The 21,821-nt window shown below is 41.5% G+C and overlaps 1 protein-coding gene across 2 annotated transcripts in view; it reads left to right on the plus strand.

The window, feature by feature from the left end:
* The first annotated feature begins 281 nt into the window (after positions 1–281).
* BMP2K (BMP2 inducible kinase) overlaps positions 282–21,821 on the plus strand; it is a 200,970-nt gene continuing 179,430 nt past the window's right edge. For both annotated transcript variants that reach the window (XM_083175555.1, XM_083175564.1), the window contains exon 1: positions 282–1,102. In XM_083175555.1, coding sequence (XP_083031681.1) covers positions 931–1,102 — 172 coding nt within the window. In that variant the 5' untranslated portion in view covers positions 282–930. The remainder of the gene's footprint in view (positions 1,103–21,821) is intronic.

The following is a 21,821-nucleotide window of genomic DNA, read 5'->3' on the forward strand; positions in this document are numbered from 1 at the left end:
AAGCAGAATGAGCAGTGAGTGTGGGCACTAGTAGTGAGGGGGGGAAACAGAATGAGCGGTGAGTGTGAGCATACTATAAGAAACTGTTAATAAATAATAGTAGTATGTGAGTGAGCAGCAGGATGAGTGGAACGTGTGAGCAGTAGTAGTGAGTGTACAGCAGTAGTAGTGTATGAACGTGTACAGCGGTAAGTGTGAGCAGTAATATTGAGTGTGCCGCAGGAGGAGCGGTGAGACCGTGAGTATGAGCGGCGAGCGCCCCTGCACTATCCTTGGCAGTTTCCTGGGCGGGCGCGGGGAGGAGGAGCTGCACTAGAGCTGCAGCAGCGGCAGCGGGAGGCGGCAGAGGAGGGAGGTTTTTGGCCTCTGAATGGATGAACTTCGGATTCTCCTCTTCCGTTTCCAGTACTTCAACAATCAGAGAAAGCGACAACAAGAGCCCTGGCAGTGAGCAGCCCGGGGGAGTGCAGTGCGGGCTGTGTGTATGTGTGACAGATGCGTGTGCTGTGTCTGGCAGTGTGGTAGCTGGAGGGGGCATCATGGGGTACTGCCTTGTTTGCGGGTCATGCATGTTGCAGTTCCCTGTGTGTGTATCACAGATGTGAGCGCTGGATGTATTTGTCATGCTGCAGGTGCGGTTTATTGTCATAGTGTGTGCATCTGTGTTCTGCATTCCTCTCCCAGTGTATGCCAGTGTGTGCCAGAAATTCAGTAGTCTGCTACTTTGTCGGTGTGACTCCTTGTCTGTATCACTGTGATTGCTGCTGGTGCACCTTCTGTGTGTGTGTATATGTGTGAGAAGAGCACACTGTTGCCCTGTAGCTGCCCATAGCTGCAGAACGTGTGGCACTGAGCCTGTGGGCTGCCAGCCTTGCTGCATACACCAGGAGTGCTGCTGTTGCTTGAGAGTGCTGGTCAGGTCAGGACACCATGAAGAAGTTTTCTCGGATGCCCAAGTCAGAGAGTGGTGGAGGAGGTGGAGGCGGTGGGTCAAGTCTGGGTGCAGGATCATCTGGAAATTTTGGCAGTGGTGCGGTGACGGTGGGCAGAGGATTCACCATTGGGCGTCACCAGGTGACCGTGGAGGAGCTTATAGCGGAAGGTAATATACCTTTACAGTTTATAGTATAATGCTAGTTTTTTTGGGGCATAATGTTTATTGAAAGTATTGCTAGTTAAATATCTTTCTTAGTACATGTAAGGAATTGTTAATCATTTGTCATGCATACTGCTACATGTATAATGCTGCTTTCCCACTGCAGACCCGTTTTAGTTTACAGGTAATCTTAAATGGTATTTAGCATTCCCACTGCAGCAGATTACAGTTTCAAATGCCATTTAAGTACCAGTCCCATTGCAGGTAAAACGTTTTAGCTCTTCAAAACGTTTAGTGCCTGTGACAATGGGTCAGGCCTGTCTTTCCTTGTTGAGATATATATATATATATATATATATATATATATATATATATATATATATATATATATATAGATAGATCTATATATATATATAGATCTATATATATATATATATATATATATATATATATATATATATATATATATATATATATAGATCTATATATATATATATAGATAGATAGATATATATCTATCAACAAGGATAGACAGGCAGCTTGGAGGGGGTAGAGGGGGGAAGCTGTCCCCGGGTGCTGTGGGGGTAGAGGGGGGAAGCTGTCCGAATGTGCTGCGGGAGGAGGGGGGTCCCTGCTGCTGCTGAGGGGAGAGGGGGTACCTGTCAGCCTGACACGGCGCTGCCGCTGCTGTATCTCCCCCCCGGCAGCCGGTCCTTGCGGCGTATGTACAGTCAGTGTCGGCGGTCCAGGGGAAATAAGTACTATTTCCCCTGCGCCAGAGGGACCGCCGACACTGACTGTACATCCGCCGCAAGGACCGGCCGCCGGGGGGGAGATACAGCAGCGGCCGCCGGGGGGGGGAGATACAGATTATGCTGCCAATGAGTATTGCGGTGAGGATTAAATCACTTGAGCAGCGTGTCTGATTGCTGTGTGGGATACAGCACGGGAGACCACGCGCACACTCTGGATGAGCTGCGGCGGTGATTACCTTACTGTGACCGCGTGTCAATCACCGGCCGGGGTGGCGGGTCTGGTTGCGGCGGTTAGCGCGTCATTTTCTATGTGACAGGCTGACAGGTACCCCTCAGCAGCAGCAGGGACCCCCCTCCTCCCGCAGCACCTGGGCACATCTTGCCCAGCGCTGCATGCCATTTACACGGACCCGTGTAAAAGGGGTATAACAGGACGGGGGCGAGGGGGAGGGCGGGGGGCAGCGGGGCGTACCGCCGGGCTGAAAGTGGTTAATCTTTCAGCCCGGCAGCGTACACACACGGAGATGATTGCTGAAAAAAATCAGCAATCATCTCTACCGTTTAAAGATGCATTCCCATTGCATCTTAAACGGTAGATTACCGTGCAAAACCCTGCTCTGAAAACGGGTTGAAATACCGTTTAACTTTAAACGGTATTTTAACTCTGGCGCTTTCCCACTGCAGCCTTAAACGGTATTTTGCCCTCAAAAATCGGCAAAATACCGTTTTAAGGCTGCAGTGGGAAAGGGGCATAAGTCTACTCCAGCTGCTTCACACAGAACACATACATATGTTCATATACTGTAGTTGTGTAATAAGTGTTTAGTCTCCTTCATTGCTTGTCCATTTGTGTTTGCGTTGTTGTGGGTAATGTACAGGTAAGTGTTGCCCAGGAGATTGTTCTCAAGCAATGTAGTGATATTATTACTGACAAACTCTCTGAGACGATTCAGTGAAAAAAAATTATGAATACGTAATGGACACAATATCTCAGCCTTCAATCTACCTATTTTCATTAATATGTTTTAAGAATGATCCATATGTATGCAATGATTACAGGGAACGTGGTTTTTCAATGTTCCAGTCCAGGCAGGTTACTTTGTCCCACATTTAATATGATTGTGCAATGAATAGGGAGTGTGCACACATTGTATAATATCGATATCTATTGTACTGTATGTACAGTAGGAGCAATGACAGACCTTGTTCTCACCTTCCACACATTTCCCATACACGCCACCAATTGTGCCTTCAGTTTACCAAACTGTAAATGTTTTCCTACTAAAATAATGTTTATCAGTTAAAGTACCAAAGGGCAGAGATGATTTTCCACTATAAATCACATTTGACTGAATATGTCTATGGGAACAGTGTTTAAAGCCCCTTGCACACTAGGCAATATTGTGTCCAAACATTCAGGTCAATTTGGCAATACAGTCAAGCAACCCTGCATATTTAGTGGGCCCCATGTGACGTAAATGAACGATATCAGCAGTCGATATCGTTCAGTGTGTACAAACAATATCGGTGGCCCCTGTCGTGAAGTGTGTATGGGGCTTAAGACTTGTTACCCAATGGCATTTAAGATGAGCCATAAGCTGTGTACACATGCTTAGATTTTTCCATGTTTTCTATTCGATTTTGCTTATAGAAGCAAAATCGAATCCACATCGAATGGTTTTTAGGACACTTTCGATCTGCATTCGATTTGATGCGCACTCCCGTTTTCTCAAAATCGAATAGAAAAATCTACTGTGCAGCCAAGGAAATCTCGAATTCGATCCAGTAAATTGAATGAGTACATTGTGCAATCGAAATCGAATCGAATGCAAAAGTACAGATCTAATGCCAAATCGAATGGGATGATCTAATGCCAGATCTAATAGAAAATCAAATCTAACATCAAATCTAAAGCAAATCTAAGCGTGTGTACAGGGCTATACACTAATCCAAGGACTAAACACAATTGCGACTGCCATTCCTTTACCCTATTTTCAGTAAAAAGTGTGACTTTGGATGCCAAGGGGTCTTCATGTTCATGAGTGATTCCCCATACTGTATATATACAGTATGTTTTTACTATGACCTTGAAGATTACTTCTTCCTATGCAAACATAATGCCAATAGAGGCTACACCATGGGTCTTCAAACTGTGGCCCTCCATATGTTGTGAAACTACAAATCCCAGCATGCCTTGCCACAGTTTTAACACTCCCTTATAGCAAAAATGTGGCAAGGCATGCTGGGATTTGTGGTTTCACAACATCTGGAGGGCCACAGTTTGAAGACCCACGGACACAGATACAACACAAAAGTATCTGAGAAGGAAGTTAATTACCTATAACTGTGATTACAGGATCACATGTTACTGAGCTAGTGTAAATATCTTGTTGATTCTTCTAAAGCTATGTACACACACTTCGTTTTGCTTTAGATTTGATGTTAGATTCGATTTTCTATTAGATCTGGCATTAGATCTTCCCATTCAATTTGGCATTAGATCTGTATTTTTGCATTCGATTCAATTTCACAGTGTAGGCACAATGTACTCATACGATTTACTGGATCGAATTCGAGATTTCCTTGGCTGCACAGTCTATTTTTCTTTTCGATTTTGAGAAAGCGGGAGCACGCATCGAATGGAATGCAGATCGAAAGTGTCCTAAAAACCATTCGATGTGGATTCGATTTTGCTTCTATAAGCAAAATCGGTACTTCTTTACTTTCACGGCGCCACTAGATAGGACAGATAGGACAGATAGGACAGATAGGACAGATAGGACAGATAGGATAGGATACGATTTGTATGCGATTTGACATAAGATATCGCATAAGATATAGGATAAGATTTACTATCCATTTCATTACCCCACTATCCACTAGGGCGTGGAGTGAGAATAGAATAGTGTGGCGAGCGCAGCGAGCCACCGAGCCCGAAGCGTGGCGAGCGCAGCGAGCCCCGCGAGGGGACACGGAATGTATTTTATGGAATTGCATGCAAATGGCATGCGATATTGGGGACTTGCTTTCAAACAACATCCGTGTCCCCTCGCGGGGCTCGCTGCGCTCGCCACGCTTCGGGCTCGGTGGCTCGCTGCGCTCGCCACACTATTCTATTCTCACTCCACGCCCTAGTGGATAGTGGGGTAATGAAATGGATAGTAAATCTTATCCTATATCTTATGCGATATCTTATGTCAAATCGCATACAAATCGTATCCTATCTAGTATCCTATCTGTCCTATCCTATATCTTATGCGATATCTTATGTCAAATCGCATACAAATCGTATCCTATCTAGTATCCTATCTGTCCTATCTAGAGTGGCGCCGTGAAAGTAAAGAAGTACCGCAAAATCTAATCAAAAACTGAAAAATCGGACAAGTGTATAGGCACCTTTTACATCACTTACAGGTGTTAGATGAAGCAAGTGTTCCTTAACTTATCTATTAAAGGGCCAGATGCACTAAAGTGATAAAATGGAGAGTGATAAGCAAGCAACCAACCAGTCAGCTCCTGGCTGACATTTTTCAAACACAGCCTGTGACATGGCAGGTAGGAGCTGACTGGCTGTTTATCACTCTCCATTTTATCACTTTTGAAGCTTAATGCATCTGGCCAAAAGTGTTTTGATGTATTAAGAAACATTAGCCTATTCTTTACAACAGCAAATGGAGTATTTTCAGTAATAACCTTGCTTGCATATATTTGTCTCATTTTGCTTGTCTCTCGCAGGATAATATGCAGTTAATTGCTAGTATAGTGAGGTTTCAATTGTTGTTTGTATGTGTTTTTGATGTTTGCTACATCTAAAAATCTTTGGCTTACCATATCTTTAGTGGTAAACCCTTTATGTATAAGTGTATATCGTTTGTATTTGTTGTTAGATAAAATGGCATAATCCTAGATTGAAACCAATTTCTCTTTTAAATGACTAGAACCAAATCTGTTACACTGTAGCTGTTGTTTAGACTAGAACAAATATGGTGTTGTGATCGCTTTAGTGTCTCTTGTTATAGTTGTTTGTGATTACACACTAATGCGAGTAAAAGCCTTTCCTGTAATTTACAGAAGTATGTTTGATTTGTAAGGACTGGGATGTGTACTTTGTGTACCTTTAGATACAACAACCTTATTTGATGCTCTTTAAATGCTATCATCCTGTGCACTATTGGAACCAGCACTTGTCCCATGCCAGGTGCAGACTCTCCATTAAGATTTGGCCTACAGTGTAAAGGCCCCCTTACACTTGTCCAACTTGTTGTCCAACAAGTTGGACCTGATTGACTTGAGATTTATCCTATGTGCAGGAGGATCAATCTTTTGGTTAGACCCAATGCGCACAGGATTGTGCATTGGGTCCTACACATCAGACACATCAAATTTTGTCAGATAAATTGGCCCAATTCATCTGAATTGGGTCAAATTTGACAAAATCTCGGGCCCTTTAGCAATTTAAGCATCGATGTTTGCAACCAGTAATGCACAATGACTTGGCACTCCCATATCTTGCCCATAAGAGAGTTTATCCATGGTGTTTGAATAGCCACTTCCCAGTCATTGCCCTGGAATGAATGCCCAGCACATTTCTAATACAGTACATTACAGAGACCATGGGGTCTACATAATTTACATAAGTAAAGATAAGGTGGCCTTACAATAAATAAAGCAGATAAAATTCCTGTACATATCACTTCTCGATATGTACTGAAGGTTTTACTCTGGTTTCTGCCTGCTTGCACAGATAGCACTAAGAAAATACGTCACTAATACCCCTTTTACACCGAGGCAAAAACCCAGGTTTTTGCCTCGTGGACCCGGGTCAGGGTTGGGGAGTTAGCTGTACTGTGCAGACAGCAGCAAAGGCAGGGAGGAAGTGAATGGATGCCTGTGTGCTGCATCCATTTACCTCACAGCCAGGGGGGTTAGCGATGCAAGGAGGCTGGGGGCAGCCCACCAGCATACTGCTTATCTCCAAGCGCTGCCCCTGTTTACACTGCAGGTCGGCACCACATTGTAAATGGGAAAAATCCCGGATCCGACCCCGATTGGAACTGTGTTCCAAATACCGGGTCGGATCTGGGATTTTGGTGTAAAAGGGGTATTACTGGCACATGCCTTCTCCAGTGCCGGCTTCATCCCCTGTAGCTTCCGTTAACTGCGTCTTCCTACTGAAGAAGCAGGAAAATTGCTTTTATTGTCATTTTGGCTGCTTTTCAATAAAGTTTTGACTTTTGTTAGCACTGATTTTGTATGTGCCCTGCCCATATATAGCTTGTACTATTTTGCTGGCTTTCTCTTGTGCATTTCTTCATGCCTTTTAGGTTAGACCCTGCAGCTAATATAAGGAAGTCCTTCCTGGCTGATATAATAAGTTTACTGAAAAGAATAGAAACAAATCCCAAATGTAAACTGTTTCCTGATCCAAGTCTGTGGTTTTATTACTTTATAAAGCATGAGTATTACAATGAACACTGTCTTAAGCTGTAACCACTCCATCTGACCTGGAGACATGAATTCTCGGCTGTAGAGAGAGGTGACAAATGACTGTACAGGCTAATCTCTTACATATTTGTTGTCTGTTATTTGTCTGTTTTGTCCGGTATGCATTGGGACACTGTTGGACCGATTTAGATTAAACCAAAGCGAGGTGGCTTGATTAGGTCCAGATTAGGTTCACGGCCACTACAACCTCAAATCCTGGGTCCCGGGGGCACAAAAAGGGGTCTGGCCACTACAAAAAGTGGGCCAGGAGAGCAAGGTATGTCAAAGTTGCATAACATAGAGGGGGTAGAGGACATGGCGTTTAAGAAAAATAAATGCGGTCAGATCCTCCAGAGAGGTGTATGCTGGGCATACCATGGGCATTGGAAACATGTTCATGTGGATGAGAACTGCAGATGGCACTAGGCAGCCACCTCCTGAGTCTGTTGGAAGCGTTTTCAAGCTGAAATCAAGAGAAGGATAAAGTTCAAGTGATGCTACAGTAATTGCACAACTAAACCCGAGCAACAGAGTGCACCTCAGCTGGTATATCAGTACGCATACACAGATTGGGCTGGTTCAAGTAGTCGCAGTATCAGGGACTGAATTTCTTCTTTAGGCCTTGTTGACGAGTACGCTTTTTAACCCTTTGAGTGCCAAGTGAATTTGTCAGACTAGGTGGCAAAATTGGCAAGCAGACATTTTACATTTATCATAATGGCCTGTAATGTTTATTTTTGTTATAAAAATTCAAATAAAAAAAAGTAAAAAAAAAAAAAAAATTATATTCCCTATGTAAATAGGGAATATAATTTTTTTTTTTTTAAACAACGTTTTTTATTTGAATTTTTATAACAAATGTGAAGGACACTAGCATTTTAAGTGGATATTTGGAACATCTCTCACAGATGTTGACACTCAAAGGGTTAAGATTCTGTTACAACTTTGGGGCATGCTTTTAGTGAATGCTTCTTAGCTACACAATAAATACAAGTTACATTGTGTATATAAGAGCTACTAAACCTAAAAATGTGTTAAAGTTTCAGGAGCTTATCAGAAGAGAATAACTTTAGATAAAGTAGTGCGTGTGAGGGAGGGATACTTTTTCCACAGCAAAGTTAAAAGATGATGAAATCACCCTTTTTCAGCTAAAAATGGCCGATAACACAGCGTAAAGTGTAAGTACAGTGTTCTAGCTTTCAGAGAAGGATCATATGACATTACACAGTTATTTAGGAAACTGGTATCTGAATCTATTGTGTTGGCATACTGGTTATTGCACTAGGAAAGGTGGTTGTTATTACTTGTAATATATATATATATATATATATATATATATATATATATAATCAGTGGGGCAAAAAAGTATTTAGTCAGCCACCAATTGTGCAAGTTCTCCCACTTAAAAAGATGAGAGAGGCCTGTAATTTTCATCATAGGTATACCTCAACTATGAGAGACAAAATGAGGAAAAAAAATCCAGAAAATGACATTGTCTGATTTTTAAAGAATTTATTTGCAAATTATGGTGGAAAATAAGTATTTGGTCAATAACAAAAGTTCATCTCAGTACTTTGTTATATACCCTTTGTTGGCAATGACAGAGGTCAAACGTTTTCTGTAAGTCTTCACAAGGTTTTCACAAACTGTTGCTGGTATTTTGGCCCATTCCTCCATGCAGATCTCCTCTAGAGCAGTGATGTTTTGGGGCTGTCGCTGGGCAACACGGACTTTCAACTCCCTCCAAAGATTTTCTATGGGGTTGAGATCTGGAGACTGGCTCGGCCACTCCAGGACCTTGAAATGCTTCTTACGAAGCCACTCCTTTGTTACCCGGGCAGTGTGTTTGGGATCGTTGTCATGCTGAAAGACCCAGCCACGTTTCATCTTCAATGCCCTTGCTGATGGAAGGAGGTTTTCACTCAAAATCTGACGATACATGGCCCCATTCATTCTTTCCTTTACACGGAGCAGTCGTCCTGGTCCCTTTGCAGAAAAACAGCCCCAAAGCATGATGTTTCCACCCCCATGCTTTACAGTAGGTATGGTGTTCTTTGGATGCAACTCAGCATTCTTTCTCCTCCAAACACGACGAGTAGAGTTGTTACCAAAAAGTTCTATTTTGGTTTCATCTGACCATATGACATTCTCCCAATCCTCTTCTGGATCATCCAAATGCTCTCTAGCAAACTTCAGACGTGCCTGCACATGTACTGCCTTTAGCAGGGGGACACGTCTGGCACTGCAGGATTTGAGTCCCTGGCGGCGTAGTGTGTTACTGATGGTAGCCTTTGTTACTTTGGTCCCAGCTCTCAGCAGGTCATTCACTAGGTCCCCCCGTGTGGTTCTGGGATTTTTGATCACCGTTCTTGTGATCATTTTGACCCCACGGGGTGAGATCTTGCGGGGAGCCCCAGATCGAGGGAGACTATCAGTGGTCTTGTATGCCTTCCATTTCCTAATAATTGCTCCCACAGTTGATTTCTTCACACCAAGCTGCTTACCTATTGCAGATTCAGTCTTCCCAGCCTGGTGCAGGTCTACAATTTTGTTTCTGGTGTCCTTTGACAGCTCTTTGCTCTTGGCCATAGTGGAGTTTGGAGTGTGACTGTTTGAAGTGTTGGACAGGTGTCTTTTATATAGATAAAGAGTTCAAACAGGTGTCATTAATACAGGTAACGAGTGGAGGACAGAGGAGCCTCTTACAGAAGAAGTTACAGGTCTGTGAGAGCAAGAAATCTTGCTTGTTTGTTTTTGACCAAATACTTATTTTCCACCATAATTTGCAAATAAATTCTTTAAAAATCAGACAATGTCATTTTCTGGATTTTTTTTCCTCATTTTGTCTCTCATAGTTGAGGTATACCTATGATGAAAATTACAGGCCTCTCTCATCTTTTTAAGTGGGAGAACTTGCACAATTGGTGGCTGACTAAATACTTTTTTGCCCAACTGTATATATTAGAAAGTATAGAGAGCGCCAGAGGTTTCCACCACCTTAAGTGCAGTGCATGAATCAGATATACAAATGATCAAAACATGTTTTAAAAATTGACATATTTTATTAAAACGTTAATGAGAAAACGTGTGGTGTCTCAGTTCTTTTGAAGACGGTAACAACCCAACGCGTTTCGTCTTTAGAAAGACTTCATCAGGGGTTTTAAAATAGACACAAAGAATACATGGAGATGCCTCAAATATTTTCAAAATATATGATGAAACTCAGTGATGAGAGTGAGCTTGCAATCTTCCGGATGTTATCTTAGGGTGAACAGGGTGGTAAAGGATGGAACTACTTCCGTACAAACAGGCGTTGCTGTAAAAGACACTTGTACGGTGGCTTTATGCAACCATGGTTCTGCACAAATGTAGCAAAGAGGGCATCAGCAACGTCCTCTTTGCTACATTTGTGCAGAACCACGGTTGCATAAAGCCACCGTACAAGTGTCTTTTACAGCAACGCCTGTTTGTACGGAAGTAGTTCCATCCTTTACCACCCTGTTCACCCTAAGATAACATCCGGAAGATTGCAAGCTCACTCTCATCACTGAGTTTCATCATATATTTTGAAAATATTTGAGGCATCTCCATGTATTCTTTGTGTCTATTTTAAAACCCCTGATGAAGTCTTTCTAAAGACGAAACGCGTTGGGTTGTTACCGTCTTCAAAAGAACTGAGACACCACATGTTTTCTCATAAACGTTTTAATAAAATATGTAAATTTTTAAAACATGTTTTGATCATTTGTATATCTGATTCATGCACTGCACTTAAGGTGGTGGAAACCTCTGGCGCTCTCTATACTTTCTACTATCCATACCCTTTGTCTCCCACTAACAGGGGAGTCTCTTTAGAGTAGCGGCCTTCTGAGTGGTGCGACTAGAGTCACCCTTTGTTATATATATATATATATATATATATATATATATATATACACACACACACACACACACACACACACACACACTTAAATGTCACACTGGTAATTTTAAGGTGAGAAATGCCCATGGAGAACCATGATTATATGGGATACATGCAGATTACTTTCAGACGGGATGCCAAAGGTCATAATTCGGACGCGACATCCCAGTAGTGGGAATCCCAACAGGGGTCCGGTAATGCCCCTCCTAACCCTCCCTACCTGCAGCCTAGCCTGGGTTCTAGAATGAACACTATAATTGTGTGTTTTAGTGAATGCATCCTACTTCTGGTGTAGGCCCAAGGCCATAACTAAGTGTGTGGCAGTGGTGCCTTGCCTATAGTTCATATCTGCTGGCACACACACAGTCTGCAGAGTGAGGAGGCACTCTCCGTACTTTGCATCCTGCTTCTGCTGGCTTCTGGGAGAGAGAGGTGCATGAAACAGGCAGTGGCGGCCGTGCTGAAGATTTCAGAAGTCCCATTGAAGTCAGTCAGCAGTTTCCCTTTGACTTAATGGGACAACACGCGTCCACCCTCCACCCTTGCACTGAGGACTGGGCTGCCGACACACTCTTCCTGAAGACGCCGCCTGTGCCCAAATCACTGGCATCCCTACACTGCTGGCACCCTTGCACTATATCCGACTTAATACTTTATACAGCTTGCAGTGTATTCTACACTATATACAACCCACACTGCATCCCAACCGCTTTGTATCCCTGCACTGTGACCAACTCACACTGTATCCATCCCTCGTTGTTTATAACCCAAACTGTATCTGGGCTATACTTTATTTAACCTGCACTATATCTAACCCACACTATACGTTTTAGGTACATTTATAAAAAAAAAGGTAAAACTATTATTTGTTCATCAAGGGAACTAACCATTTTTTTTCTTTAGTTCTATGTAAAGTTGCTTTACTATTTCTGGGAAATGGAATTTTACTTGTTCTAAATAGTCATTGCCTTGATGCTGTGCTGGCATGATACAATGCATTTATCTAATAGGAATTCCTGTACTTTCATTGTTGTTTTTTGTGTGCAGTTTCTCTTGATAAAAGAGGACATTATGAAATAAACAGTGACAATGAGGTCAGTCCAGACCAGCATTCTGGAGTAGAAACTGAGGCACGTGTCTTCATATTTATTTTGAAATGTTCTGCTATTGTATTTTGTACAAATTCCTAGAGAAGTTTTAATATTGCTTTTTTAATATGCTTATTTTGACATGGATTATACAGGTTGAGTATCCTATATCCGAGTATCCATTATCCAAATTATTCCGAAAACCATACATTCCAGAAAGTGAAAAAAAAATATTTTTTTTGCTAAAAACTCACTGGGGACATTTGTAACAGCACTAATGGTGACATGATATGTAACTGGAACTATATATGTGCAAGAAAATGATTGCTTGGCATTCAAATTCAATATCTGAGATAGTACACAAATTTTGTTTCAGGTTTTGAAACCTTGTTTTTTGAACAAATAAAATATATTTGTATTTTATGTGGTAATAAAATATATTAGTGTGTATTTTATGTGTTTATACAGCATACATGCAAGATACTTCAAAATACATCATTGAAATATTAAAATATTCCGAAATACGGAATAATCCGTTATCCAAAATTCTCCTGGTCCCGAGCATTTTGGATACGGGATACTCAACCTGTATGTGTTTCTCGCACACTTAGAGGGTTTAGTGAAGGCTGCAGTCCCTGTCACGAAAACATGCACCTCTCCTCGCCACCACACTCAGTCCCCATTCGTATGCGCACGTGTATCGATCGACGGAGCAAGGTTGCCCGCACATTAAATCTACATTGATCTATAACGTTCACCTTATTGTTTCAGGTGGTGTGTTATCTTGTTTCAGACAAATTTCGGCCCAATTTGCAGCACTTTGATTCTTTTGTGCACCATTGCTCTGAAACTAGAAGTGCCACGGACGTGATTGGTGGCTCATTCAAAAGGGTTCAAAAGGACCCTCCCTTTAATGCAACAACTATTGAACTACTCTGAAATTTTTAAAAGCAGCTGCACTTTTGACTCGTGAAACAGCGTCATGCCATGAAAGTAGAGCAAGGATCCTAGTCCAAATCCACCACAAAACTGACAACTGCTATTATCTTTGGCAGAGCAGAGCCACAGGTATAGAGAGAAAATAAAATTAAGAGAATCTGATCACCAGGAAAGAAGTTATGGGGCTCCAAATACTAGCGTGATCGCTTCTGGCGTAAGAAAGCGCAGTTCTGTGAACTTCGCAAGTGCACCACCGATCACATTTGCGTGCTAACTACGGCGTTTAGTGAGACAGAGTACATAGCAAATGCGGAGGTTCTGGCATGCGGTACGTGTATGCGATCATTGCGACAAAATAAACTGCCACCCATGTGCAAGGAGTTCGGCTTCAAGTATGAGCCAAAACCGAATCCTCTGCCACAGCTCACCGCGATGGACGAGTGTCTCATTTGTCCGCTTCTTCCGTTTATGCAAATACGGGGTCTCTCTTTGCCCACTCGATATGCCTACTATGCTCGGCAATACCTCGATCGATCTCACATTCACATGAAATTTGGACATACAAGCTCATCAATATGTATCCTACTTTACTTCTCACCGGCCAATTGTACATCGGCTAGCTATTTCCACACAAGTAAACATATCATATATTGAACTATGTGTTTCATTCATTATCCGATACCCTAACAAGACAGACATGTAATCCATTTTTGGTAGGTGCCACAAATGGCAAAGGCTGTTTTTTTTTTTTTCCTGTTTTTATAATCGCATTAAAAATCATAACTGAAAACATCCAAGCTAAGGAAAAAACGCTTGTTCTGTCAAGAAAAAGTGAAGCACCCTTTTTTGCAATAATGCATTTGGTGCAGTATTATGCACATCTCAGTTCAGTTTCCAAAAACTTCAATCTGATATTGGCTCTGCTTACGTTCTCTCATAGAATGTATTTACAGTGTAGGACAGCATTATAGCATATACAGTATAAATGTCATTGCATGTTTTTACCATCTGTAATAAACTAGTTTTCATGTCTGGCGGTATTACTTTTGTCTTAATGATTGTACTGTATATCAATGACACATGCCATATGCTTGCACAGACTTACACACACATATGAATATACAGATATTACACACACATATGAATATACAGATATTTCACAGTATAAAAAAGTATAAAAACACACCTTTGAAAAAGCCTGTCAGTTTGGACGGCTAAAACATGTCAGGGAGCACCTGCTAATAAAGTCATGGAGTACTTTGTTCTAACTTGGATCCCCTGGTTTTTGGGAAAGCAAAATTGCAACTTGTCTCCAATTGGGTCTCCAACCGCAACAACTACTTTGGGACACCACCACCTGCAAATTCAGGGTTACAATCCGCAAAATTGTGAGGATTCCCCACACTCCAACAGGGGACAAAATCTCTTCCTCCAGCGTGATCAAAATCCAGCAAGGTAAATGGACCCATTAACCATCTAGCAAATTTGGTGGACTTACCCCAGGAAACCAAAAACATTTCCAAACCAAAAAGAATCCAAAGTGGGACCTCAGACCAATAAGTATCAGACCCATTCTTTCTTTTTTATACTTGTAATTTTTATTTACATTTTATACTGTAATGTACAAAATTGTGACCTTTGAATAATATTTGTGTTTTTATAATCATATACTCAGTGCTTAAAGGCACAGCATTTAATAAATATTACTATTAATTAAATTAACCATTATACTGATTTTTAGCTCTCCACCCCTTTTTTCATTTTCTGTATACGCTTTATAGGGACGTGACACCCCCCAGTAGGAGCAGCTTGACAAACCACCCTATCAGGCGTTCGTAATACTTTTAGCCGCAAGGCTACTAGTTTACCCCCCCCCCCCCTTTCTGTAGCTCGTACTGGTACACAATTTTTATACTACATACTGTATAGGAGAATGTTTTTTGCCTTTTACTATAAATAATATCTCCATATACATTGTGTACTGTTTTCATATAATTTTGCCCGACTGGCGCCCTGGGGTTCTTGATTATTCAATATTGTGCTAAAGTAATTCTCTTTCTTCTGTTTCATGCTGTACATGTTCTCCTCTCATAATTACGACCATATTGTACATGTCCTAATATTTGGTTTTGTCCAATATGTATTCCAGTATGAATATTCCTGCCCCCTATGTTTTGTGTTTGGGGTTTTGTTTGTAATGTAAAAAACTCAAAAAAAACGATTGAATTAAAAAAAATAATAATCATGCATCGTGAGGAGACTGATGCTATAATTTATGTTTCATACTAACTACATTTTAACGCTGCTCCCCTTCTGCATCCACACACCGCTGCATTCTTATTTTTCATTCGTCAAAGCCATGCTTTAGGTCATTATCTGTCAGGTGTCTCAATAGCTCTGTTGTCATTTTCTTTACCTCTGTAACTGATTTAAAAGGCGCTCCCTTGAATAGAGATGTGACATTAGGGAAAAGAAAGAAGTCACACAGTGCTAGGTCTGGCTTCTCAGAGAGAGCTGTGTGGGCTGGTGCATTGTCCTGGTGGAGGATGAAAATTTTTTGCCACAAATCTTGTCTCATTCTTCCCGATTTTTGTCCTCCCAAAGTTTCCAGAACGTTTTTGTAGTAATGTTAATTCACTATTGCGCCATTTGCTGGCAGTCGTGATGGTCTGTTCGGCATCTCTGGGCAAGTTCTGTAATTTTCTTCTTCCCTTAATTTTGAAAGTCCCCAAGTTAAAAATGCAATTCATAAATCTGGAAATAAAGATTATAATGAATGGTTTATATTTCAAGCATAAAAAAAGCAATTTTTTCATGTGCATGATATCATTTAATTCTCACTTCAGTTTTCCACCCACCAAGAGAGTTGTGTTAGAAATAATTAGCATCTCTGAACACTGCAGAGCATTTGTAAAATATGAGGGGATCACTCATCCGTTTAGTTGAAATGCAACTTGAAAGAAAGCTATGTGCATGAAATAACTCTGTAGGTTTATGACAATATCTTAAGAAGATTAAGCACTATTGCTGCTTTATATTCATATGCGCCTTTGTCTATGAGCTATCTCTCTGGAATCTTAAATGCCTTTGCTCCATGCAGCTACAGCTAGCCAGCCTTTTATCTCATCTGTTCTGTTCATTTTAAGTTCTGTGCAGCCTGTTTGTTATATTGTAAATACCCTATATTTACTTACATATGCAGCTTTTATTTTCTTTAAACTTTATCTTCTGGCTTGGAAGGCTCCAGTGACCCTAGTGGCTGAAACAGTCTTATGAAATTATATGCTGTTAACCATTGTTTGCACTTGCTGCTAAGAAGGAAGTCAATGCACATTGGGGGAAATTCAATAGTTTTTGGCCATCCACAGATTAAGTGACAGGAGCTATTCAATTGTTTGTGCCAATGAGAGCGAGTTTGGCGGGCACCCATTATTTCTGTTTGCACTCTCATGAAGTGGTGAACAGAAAACTACCAAAAGCAGACTCTCTAGGTGCCCATTCTGCTATTTCGGCAATGCTTCTAATCAGGGGAGGCTCCAGGGAGTTTCAAATTCCAGTTCAAAATTTGACTAGGGGAGGCACAGCAACTGCCATTTCAGACTTACTTAGTGGCAGTTGGTGTTGCTCCCACCCCTGGAGCCACCACTGCTCTTATTACTGGTTTAGTAACTTGATGCATCCACACCAGGTACATTTGTAATGGTTGCCTAGTGTTCCCGCTAGGCTGTTTGAGCGGGGCGCTGCACTCTGCCCGATTTTTAAAGGGCAAAATGTGCCCTGCCACTCTAGCAGCACCCCGTTAAAAAAGCAAGCTGCCTTTCCCTGCCGGTGTGCACGGGGAAGCCCAGCGATGCCATAGATGGCGATGCCGGGCGCTTCCCTGGCAAAGCAGTGTCTTCACTCGGGCCAGGCCCGCCCCCTTTTATGTTGGTGCTGGCTCGGCCCGCTCATTTTAATGACATCGCGGCCCGGGCACGCCCCTTTCATGATGACGGTGGCCCGGGACCGCCCACAACAGTAACGTCGGCGGGCCTGATCCAGCACCCTTATCCTGCACCTGCGCAGCGCCCTGCCGTTTACAGTTCCTACAAGGAACACAAGTTGCCCATCTGCAAAATTATTGAATATCACCAGTCATGCTCCCTTTACTTAAACATTTGAAACCTGACCTCCCTCCACCCAATGTGTTTGCTTCTAGATTACAAGGGGACAGAGCAGGTAACATGAAAAAAAAATCTGTTTCAAACACTTTGGGTGACAAAGGCAAGTGGCTATAGGTGGATCTTTGGCACCAATACATTATTTTCCATACCAGTTTACATGCTGCAACACTAGTAACATGATTTTTGATACCAGTGGGTAACCAACCTTGATCACGTTTGTTGTGTCTGCTTTGTTTAGATGTTTATTAATGACATGCATCTTTGCTAAATATAGCTTTGAGGGAATATATAATATGATTTTTTTGCATATTGTGACAGCTTCTATTTCTTTTAAAATACATCAGCAGTTTAAGTACATTTCATAATCAGGAAGTTAAATGTTCCAACTGGAAAAGCTGACTTCCGTGTATGCTTTTGTGCTTGATGCCTATGACTGATACTTGTATGGTCATTTATTTTACTAGCACAACTGCACATTTAAGATGGCAACTGCATATGAGCAATAAGGGTGGTTGCACCTGAAGATTGGGGTCACTCTCAATTTTTTTGGTAGAATTTTATGGCCTAAAAATATTGCTTTTTTTTCATGTGTAATGGCTGAAACCATTTTATTTAAAGTTCAGCTAAGAATGACATTAGTGCTCTGCACTTATTTAATACCCAATGCAGTTGGAAGTAGTTACGATCGACACATCATGACCACAAGTGTGGTTATACAATTCCTGTCAATTGCTGCTGTTTGTCATGCTGTGCCTGAATTCTTAGTATTTTTAACATTTATTTATTTTACCATTACAAGTCACCCAGTCTAAGGACAGAACTATACAAATATGGGATTTTCAGTTCTTATTTTTTGAATAATGCTATACATTCACCAGGTCAACAACCCTTAAAACCTGAAAGTAGGTGATTGAGTCTCCCTTAATTTCCACTGGTGTAGTCAAAAATAAAAGGAACATAAAATTAATACAAAGCGTGTTGTGAGGGTATCTGCAAATTTATGGTGGTCAGGCTTCTGTACAGTATGTATGATTTTTATAAAACCGCTTAAGAGTATGTTCTACCATTCTGTTCAGTCATGATTTTAATATAAATTAAAATGTACTGTTACTAATCTAGAATCCTACCTGACCTAAAAACCTAAAGGTGTTTTATTAAATATATGCAGTCAAATTTGGTTACTAATATATACACCGCGGATTACTTTGTATGCATACATTGTATAAATGTGCATCCCAATTAAATTAACTAATTCCTCATGTTTTCTGTCTGTCTACCCTCCACTTAGATTGGAAGCTCTTAGGAGCTGGCTCCCTCCTGTTTTCTTAGGCCTCTATTCTTGCACTTCAATTATAGCCCACACCGCTAGCTCTTAATTATTAGTGTCACTTTCGCTATTGATGACCTGTCCCATACTGTAGCCGCTTACCAGCTGTAAAGTTTACTGAGATCTGTCATGCTAATTGTTATGTCCTGTTATCTCTGCTACTGTAATGCTTACTTTTACCCTGCTCTATCTATGATTTGCCTTTATACAGCAACTGCAATAATATTGAATCACGTTTTCGGTGTTATTTGGTTTAATTATCCATGGGGCTTTAATATATAGTTTACATCCATTGGGTAGTACTTCTATATCTAAAATCATAACCTGTGCAAGCAACCATAAGTAGTTGCTAATGCTGGCTATATTTGTATTAATACAGCTTTCTGAAGCACATGTGTTTTTGGCCTTTTGTAAGTAGTAATGACGCATAAGAGATGCCAACTCCCTTGTGACTTGTCCAGTGCTAAGCATCTTTATTACCTTGAAAATGCTTATTCACATTGCTATGCAAAAAGATGCACAAGCAGAATCGGACAATTAAAATATGTGGCATGATTATATTCTGCTTGTGAAATACTACGGTAGTGTTTCCCAGGAAGCCTGCATAAAAATGCACTCAAAGTTAGTAAACGCATGACCGAGAGGACTGTTTAACTTGACAGAAATCAGAAATGAGAGTGCAGACCTCTGTATGATAGAACTCCCCTGTCCAGGTGTGAGTGGCAGAATCATGCAAATTTGCATGTAGTCAATTTATCTGGGAATGTGCAAAGCAATTTCATGTGCTAAATCTAGTATTGTTGCCTGAAAAGCATGATCAGATAAATGAAATGTTTGGAACCATGAGGATATAAGGAGGCAACGGGTTCTGTGACTCCCTACAAAAATTTTGTTAGTTGTATGGCTTAGGTAAATAAGTTAGGCTGCCTCAAAGCAATGAAGCCATTGGCAATATCAATACTATGGTGTAAGAATGTCATCTATCACATTGTACAACACATATACTGCTTAATAACAGATAAGTTAATTCAATATATAAAATACATTCAGGTGATATCAGTGTTTGCAAATATGCGCTATAGCAAGTATTTTGCTGTAAATTGCGAAGTCAGGACTCAGTTTTGCAAACTGAATGGGTCCCTGAGGACGCGATCTGATGCAGGCAGTGTCGTGGAAGCTGCTGGGCATCCTGCGCTGGGGAGCGGTTGTAGAGTAACGTTTGTGGAGCAGCGGCCAGGGTCTGCATTGGTGAGCAGTAGCCAGGGAGCAGGAGCCCAGCAGCGGCTGGTGCTGGGAAGCAAGGGATAATGAGAAAAGCAGCGGCTGGGGAGCAGGAGCCAAGCAGGGGCTGGTGCTGGGGAGCAAGGGATAATGAGAAAAGCAGTGGCTGGGGAGCAGGAGCCAAGCAGGGGGATCGTGAAACAAGCATACACCAGGAAGCAGGTGCTGATCAGCGGCCAGGAGCCAAGCAATGGACCAGGAGACACACTGATGCTGGTGAGAAGACTTGGCTCACCTCCCCAACCCACACATTCTCCCTCTGTCACTTTACCCCCATTATTTCACTCCCCCTGATCACTGCCTCACCCCCTCTCAAGTAACTCCTAGTCACCTCACCCCTTTGCCCAACCAAGCACCTAACCTGTCACCTCACCTGCTCTATCACCCCCTGTTGCATCTCACCTAACCCTTGGTCACCTCACTTCCTCTCACCTAACCCCGTGTCACCTTTCCCTCCATCACCTTACTCACTCGCCACCTGGCACCTCACCCTTTATCACCCCCCCCCCCCCCATCCCCATCTCTTTCCTCCTTTTTTCACTCTCTTCCCATCCCCTTTTCTCTCTCCTGTGCTCTCACCCACCCAGTCTGTCACCCTCTCTCTCCCCTGCTGCCTCCCCCCTTCTCAACCCACACATTTTTTCACTGACTGTGATCACTGGATATTAAATGCAAGCTTATTATTGACCGTGAAAACTGGGAATTATGCATCTTAAATTCATGGATTGTTGTTGACATTGCTTTCTTGTCCTTTTTAAAACATTTTTCGACAGCTGTAAACATCTCTGGAGAACTGAAATGGTTTTGGTAGTTTGTGAGGAAAGGAAGCCAAAATATAATCCTACTGTATACTTGCTTTACATGAATACACTGTCGGTTTTCCCATTTGGTACCATACGGTATATTAGTCAGAAAAGACATGTTTGAACTCTGCTTGGTAAATGTTTTGAAGTTTAATTTGCTAGCAGATTGTAAAGCCTTATCTCAGACCAGTCCTACATCTGTGCTCTGTATTAACATTTTTATTAACGGTCATGCATCCTCTGGAAACTGCATGGACGTGATGTATATGACCAATAGTTGAGCTGTATATTTTGCAATATATTTACTTAGATTTTAAAATGGCTATATTTTGAGTTTGAACTTTTGGCTTTTTGTATAAAGTGAATATTCTTGCAAATGTGTTTTAATTGTCAAAATTCAAGTAGAATAGTTACTTTCTTGAATTCCATTCTTTTGCCATTTTGAGTGTACATTCTACAATTTGTTACATTTACTTAAAGTACCATCCCCAAACAGGAAGCAAATTTGGGGATACCATAATCTTACCATGTAAAACCGGCAGCTTCAGAGGTCCCACTTACTGACTTAAATAAAATAACATTGGGATCAAGATGCAGTAGGTCAAAGTTATCACCGAAGCAAGCTATCATGGGAAGTTTGTAATATGTGCAAGTATTGATCTCACTACATGAGATCTTAGTAGCCTATATTTGCAAACATATGATTAAGCCACCATGCCTCGTTAAGGTGTCTGTTCTAGCAGGTTCCTAATGATAGATAATTGCGCCCACTCTGGATCATATAATTGCTTATTGTTCTCCTGCTACAATATATATCTAAATTGAGGTCCAACTCACCTGGAGTCACCCCTAGATTCCCCAAATGGCACTACAAGGAACAGCATGATTGGACTATTATTTTCTAGGATGCAATAAGGGATGGTTTGACAATGTCTGCTCTGTTGCTATGGGCAATATCACCTT

This window comes from Crinia signifera, chromosome 1, assembly GCF_055691185.1.
Source record: "Crinia signifera chromosome 1, ASM5569118v1, whole genome shotgun sequence".
Lineage (NCBI taxonomy): Eukaryota > Metazoa > Chordata > Amphibia > Anura > Myobatrachidae > Crinia > Crinia signifera.